The sequence below is a fragment of the Sinocyclocheilus anshuiensis genome, unplaced genomic scaffold, assembly GCF_001515605.1.
Source record: "Sinocyclocheilus anshuiensis isolate Anshui unplaced genomic scaffold, SAMN03320099.WGS_v1.1 scaffold1014, whole genome shotgun sequence".
Taxonomy (NCBI): Eukaryota; Metazoa; Chordata; class Actinopteri; order Cypriniformes; family Cyprinidae; genus Sinocyclocheilus; species Sinocyclocheilus anshuiensis.
The window spans coordinates 386,906-393,186 of NW_015540943.1; the positions used below are offsets into that span (position 1 = coordinate 386,906).

General features: G+C 32.9%; 1 protein-coding gene across 1 annotated transcript; it reads right to left on the reverse strand.

Moving 5' to 3' along the window:
- Nucleotides 1–2,048: 2,048 nt before the first annotated feature.
- LOC107689745 (calcitonin gene-related peptide 2-like) lies at nt 2,049–4,976 on the reverse strand. The gene is made up of 3 exons (XM_016487877.1): nt 4,897–4,976; nt 3,181–3,315; nt 2,049–2,223 (listed from the first exon to the last, which is right to left on the reverse strand). Exons 1-3 carry the CDS (start codon nt 4,974–4,976, stop codon nt 2,049–2,051), a joined length of 390 nt encoding a protein of 129 aa, XP_016343363.1.
- Between the last annotated feature and the right edge of the window lie 1,305 nt (nt 4,977–6,281).

Genomic DNA, 6,281 nt, shown 5'->3' on the forward strand with positions numbered 1-6,281 from the left:
CTATGGGCTGCAGCCCACTCAAGCCCAATGGTAAGTCCGGCCATGGTGGTAGTACTATTTTTTTCAATAATTATGTGCATGACATTTAATTTGTCATTACAGATGCCCATCTTGTAAAAATGAAGGTCTGTGTGAAAAATTATGTCTGAAACTTTCATTAGGCCTTACCTGTCCATCTCTCATTCCTATTATTATGTGAAATGCCACTGACGTGTTTTTTTGCTTGATTGATTCATGTGTAGCTGGCCCTTCTACATTTACAGTATATATTTCATCAATTTCTGGCTCTATAATATCTTTTTTATTAGAGCAACCACATTAGAACACTGGTGGATGTTCACTATCAGAGAGAACAGAAAAAAATTAATGTATTCATGTGATTGCCAGTTCAAACATGTGGACACATTGAAAGTCCCTGATGATGACAGAGATGGCCACAATATAGCAGTAAATTGAAACAAAAGAGAAGACATTCTCACAGTACTTTTTTGTGCCACTGATGTACTTTATTTTTATTTTGTATAATAATAAATATTTTTTCTTCCTCTTGTTGTGAATTGTATAACAGATATTTTTGAACTGAAATATATCTCTAACATTTCCACTCAGAACAGTATTTTATCCTCACAGCAATGCTGTCATGCACACACTGTACAGTATATACACTGCAATACACCATCTGAATCAAATAAAAGTTGAATTAAAAAAAATAAGTAAATAAAAAATAAGTTAATACATTAATTTTGCATGGGACCTTTACACATATTCCACAGCATTAGAAGAGAAACCAACAGTCCAACAAAATTATCTCCTCCATGAAAATATAGCAATATTAAGATATAATACACAATCATTTCCTCCATGGACTAATTTACTGATCAGATATGGACAGGAAAACGCCAGTGTTATAATTTAGTAATTATTTCATAATTAAAATGTTAGATAAGAGACACCTTACTATACAGAATATACAGTAGCAGTCTTTATTAAGACTTTTACTGAATATAAAAAAATACTAAAACAATTATTTTCATTAAAACACTATTATGCCAAGGTTCTTGCATAATAGCTGCTGTTGGATTTTATTTTTTTTTTATATATATAATTATTATATCGGAGGTACGCATATTGAATTTATAGCAGAAATAATATGCACAATATTTTCTCCAATTCACTCAAAATATTTGTAGTGCATTCTCAAATTCTGACTTCCATTAATTGGTCAGTCAGATTAAAGTTATCTGCTGGTTCCATTATATCACTAGCTTTTATTTGGTTGACAATCTTAATGTTAAGCAGGTCAAATTCTGGTTCTAGATCTTCATCTTTCACTTTCATACACTTTCAAAAAGTGTTTTTCAAAAATTTTCTCTGTTTTAACTGCCTTTTCGTACCTCCTCATTTTTATGAATAGTACATGGTTATTTTTATGTATTGCAGGGGTCCATAAAAGCAAGGTCTAGGCAGTGTCAGAGGTCTATAATGAACTATGGTACATAAATGAGTATCTTTTTATGGCAATCAATGTATCCAACCACTTGATGTTGTTGTGCATTAACTTATCTGTGTGTTCATCAAAAATCATATAGCAAGGTGCTGCATCCAATTAAATGGTGTAAGACAGGGTCTTTTCTAATGCTTGTGGGATATTTAACCATATTTGCATGGTACACTGTAAAAAATTAAAAATTTACGGTAAAAAACCGGCAGCTGTGGTTGACAGAATTTTACCGTAAAAACTACGGTAGCAACGTTTTAGGTTTTACGGTTGTAACTTACTGTTGGGGGTTATACTGTATATTAATTATTTTCTTCAACAGAAAATAATGAACGTGGTTTAAAAAGTGAACCTTTTTTGCTGCATTGCTTAGAAATTTGGTCAGCAATCAGAAACAAAAAAAAATATTTTTATTTACCAATTATAATGACATTGAGCAGAGAAGCAAATTTTTTTCTTTCATTAGAAAAAAAAATCTAAACAAAATGTTAATTCTTCTTTGCTATTTATCTATTTATTCTATCTATTATCCACTGTGTTGGCATTTAAACTAGAGGGGCAGATAAATGGGTGACTGCAGCAAGTCTCTTTTCCCATAAGTGTTGGCTCCTACGTTGGTCGGAGCGTAGACGGTGCCGATGGTGTTGCTGGATCGGATGAGAAAGTCTGCTAATCTCTGAGTCACGCAGGTGGCTGTGTTACACTTCCGCTTTTCCATGTGATGACTGTGGTGAATTTTAGAAGTTAGAAGGATGTATAGACATTAGTCATGTGCCTCAATAAATTAAAACAAGCTGAAAAACAATGTTGTTCATAATTAAGCAATATTGCAAGAACAATAATAATATAAACACTTTGGAACTGACCAATTTAAATTCAAAGACCCCATAATAAGTAATAAAAGATCACATCACATTAAGAGGTCCTAATAACTTTTTATTATTATTATTATTATTATTATTATTATAAGTGATTTATAGTGATTATAAGAATATTACCAATTCTAACTAATAAACGACCATGGATCGTTGCATGATGTGTCTTTAAATACAAAGTTCTATCATGAAACTTTAGATAGGGCGATAGGTTCTAACTCAGTCTGATATATTCACATGATTATTCACATGGCACAGCTGATTGGTTTCTTTCGCATCAGCAGCCAATGAGCTTGCGGATCAACATTCAAATACTCGGCTAGTGCTTGCTGTGGCAGTTGCAGCACGCTTCAGAAACCCTCCACCTTCCCCAGCTCCACCTGTATTGATCTGCTCCGGGGTGATTTCATGTATGTTATATGTGGGGGTTATTTCATATATGCTATACGTGCAGCAGCAGTATTTCTTACATGCTCACAGCAGCATGTCTGTGGATGTATTTGGCAGTAGCAAGTCTCAGTACTTACTCTGGCGCAGCAGCAGCAGCATAGGAGATATATTCCGCCAAGACCAAACACATTAACATTGCCATGTATATTACCATGCTAAAACTCTCAGAGAGTTGTCATGACAGAATTTGAATACTGAATTAGACTATAACAAAATGTTTAATTTCAGTCTTTAAAATATCCCCCCTCAAAAATGCAATTACAACTGGTGTAAAAGGGCTTTGATGGTACTACTACCTACTAAAATGGCAACATCTTAAACTCTGAATCATAATTGACAATTATTTTGCACAAGTACCTGTTCACAGCAGTGAGGCCCCTTGGAGGCCGTGGCCTTGTAAAACTCACAAATGGATTGTCAGATTGATCTGTAACCAGCCATCCGTCAGCCTCTTGCAAGTCATCTGGCTTTTCATTGGATGACAGGGAGTACCTGTTGACAAGAAGAGGGCACAAAATACCATCTCATCCAGAGCTGCTTAGAAAGTGCCACTCTCCCTGACTATGACGGTCTTCTGAAGTGGAGATGTGGTGCAAGAGAATCATTTGTGCCCACTGGTCATATCACTTACACACATTTCTACACAATTGTTACAAGGATACCAAATAATCCGCTACCTCATACAAACCTTTTTTCTTAGGTGACCTAAACTAGTTATTTGATTGTGTTAAAATTACCATTACATTATTAATTGGTTATATTAAACGTAAACTAAACTAAACTACATTAAATTACACCAGCAAAATTCATATTTAAAGGTTAAATCAGCTAGAAATAGCCACACATTTTTTTTAACTGTATTTACAGTACCTGTCAATACATAGACCCTTTCTTATAACTAGCTTTCACTTTTTTAATAATAGGGAAGTCATCAAAACAAAATATCACAAATGGAGGTATGGGAATTATTAAATTGCCATGTTTTATATAGATTATAGATTGCCTAGATTTCATATAAAACTTCATTTAAATTAGGGATGTGCTGATACAGTGATAAGGGGGTAATTTATTTTAAGAAATAATAACTAATAAATAGTTGATATTATTGTTTTCTTATTCAAAATAAAATAAGATAACAAAAAGACACTAAAATATTTTCTTTTTTGCATGCTACAAGTGAATTTATACATTACTATTATTATAATGTACAATATAAAATAAATAAATATTCATAAATATTTCACAGGAGAAATCTGCCTTAAAAAGTATACGTTTTCAATTAGAAAATGAAGTATGTATAATAATAATAATAAAGGAAGAAACATTACTAAAGGTCGTCTTACATTTTAGCGAGATGTTTTTACACAAACACAAACAGTTCTGCTGTAATTATGCATAGTATACAGTATATTTGTATATATCTTTTGAATGCATATGGTACAATGTTATTATTATGAAACAAATAATGATGATTATATATACACACATACACTGTAAAAAGCGGTAACCAGAGACTGTTAGGTATTTCTCCCTATTTTAACAACTGAATATTAGTTTTGTTGGTATAAAATAATATGCATAGATTAAATCAGTGAAATTAAATAATGATTCTGACTTGAATAAAACCAGTTAGTTTGATATTACCATTTTTAGGTTACCATTATTTTCAGTGTACTCATTAGACAAATCTACGATTACATAGATAAGATATATTGAATAATTGAATTTCTATAACTCCAAATATTCAATCATTCTTTCTTAATTCAAAAACATTAAAGAATTCAAGGGACAATGTGTTTTGTAAATATGTTTGTATTATATGTAATAGACAATATGTTCGTCAGGTAACCTAAAACGTGTCAGCCTACTATATCATCTGAATTAACTGATTCTAAATGAAAAATATTATCTAATTTGTCTGAATCAACCTAACTACATTAGGCTACACAAATAAAGGATTCTTATTTTTAAGGGCTGGATCAGGGGCATCCTAAAAGACACATCAGAAATCAGATCAAAAATACAACCTAAAAAGGAAAATTTTCACTTTTCACAATGTGTTAGAAGACTTGCCTGTTGTAAGGGACTGTGGAGACACACAGCAGCATCACAAAGAAGATCAGGATCTGGGAGGGCAGTTTCAGATGATACATGGCAGACAGGAATACTTGTATTTGTATTTGTTCTTGTGCAAAAGAAGAAAAATAAATGAGCATTAGCATGCGCAAAATTGCATGTCAGAGTTAAAAAAAAAAAGTGTAAAAGAGTTTGTTTTTTCCATCTAAAGCATTTTTTTCTAACATTTTTGGAGTTTTGTACCACCACATCCCGCTCAGTAAAGCTCAAGATATTTTTAACTCATATTACAGTAGACAACATTTACCATTACTTTACATTTTGCAGCACTTAGCATCATTAATATTATTCAAATATTACACTTTTAATCAGCATCACAAAGAAGATCAGGATCTGGGAGGGCAGTTTCGGATGATACATGGCAGACAGGAATACTTGTATTTGTTCTTGTGCAAAAGAAGAAAAATAAATGAGCATTAGCATGCGCAAAATTGCATGTCAGAGTTAAAAAAAAAAAGTGTAAAAGAGTTTGTTTTTTCCATCTAAAGCATTTTTTTCTAACATTTTTGGAGTTTTGTACCACCACATCCCGCTCAGTAAAGCTCAAGATATTTTTAACTCATATTACAGTAGACAACATTTACCATTACTTTACATTTTGCAGCACTTAGCATCATTAATATTATTCAAATATTACACTTTTAATCTAACAACAAACTCATATAAAGTAATGTCGAGTCAAATGATAATCCAAAAATGTTCCAATATTTTATTGAAAAGGTAACAGTACTCACTTCCAGCAGGTTTTAAACCAATGGACAGCAGCTCCTGAAGGTGCCGGCGTTGTCTCTGTTTTTCACACAAACACTCACACACTCACTCCATCCTCTCTGTTATAGGCTCCTACCCTCAACCACTTGTGACATCATCGCACTCCTCCAAATATAGCCCTCTATTTCCAGCAGAGATCGAGAGGAGGGTTAGCTTGAAGATTTCAAACTCAAAAGCGGCGTTGACGCTCATCATGTCGTTTGCCGTAGACATCATTATCGACTGCCTGTACATCACAATGTTTGAGTAAAGCCTTCCTAATGGGGAGAAAAAGTATTTTCTACATTTATGAGCACATTTTGCTTGTTTTAATTATTATTTCTGGAGAAAAGTCAATGCCGTACCTGGAAAAACTTCTTCAAAATTGTATAGATGTCAGGGTCAGGCCTTATTTTTCTTTGTATATTCTTTGTTCACTCAAAATGCTTTAAAAAGTGCCAGTTTTTTCTTTCTAGTAGCTCAATACTTTCCTGTTCCCAGGGATTCAAGAAGCAATGACTCACTCTTTATTTTAAGTCAGAGAACAAAAATAAGTTTTAGCTAGAACCCAC

Bases quoted from the DNA above. Each gene is read 5' to 3' on its own strand.
- LOC107689745 (XM_016487877.1), bottom strand. From the start codon at position 4,976: ATGTATCATCTGAAACTGCCCTCCCAGATCCTGATCTTCTTTGTGATG. The intron at 3,316-4,896 runs GCAAGTCTTCTA...TCTTGTCAACAG, and splicing joins TCCACAGTCCCTTACAACAG to GTACTCCCTGTCATCCAATG. The intron at 2,224-3,180 runs GTACTTGTGCAA...AATTCACCACAG, and splicing joins GGCCTCACTGCTGTGAACAG to TCATCACATGGAAAAGCGGA.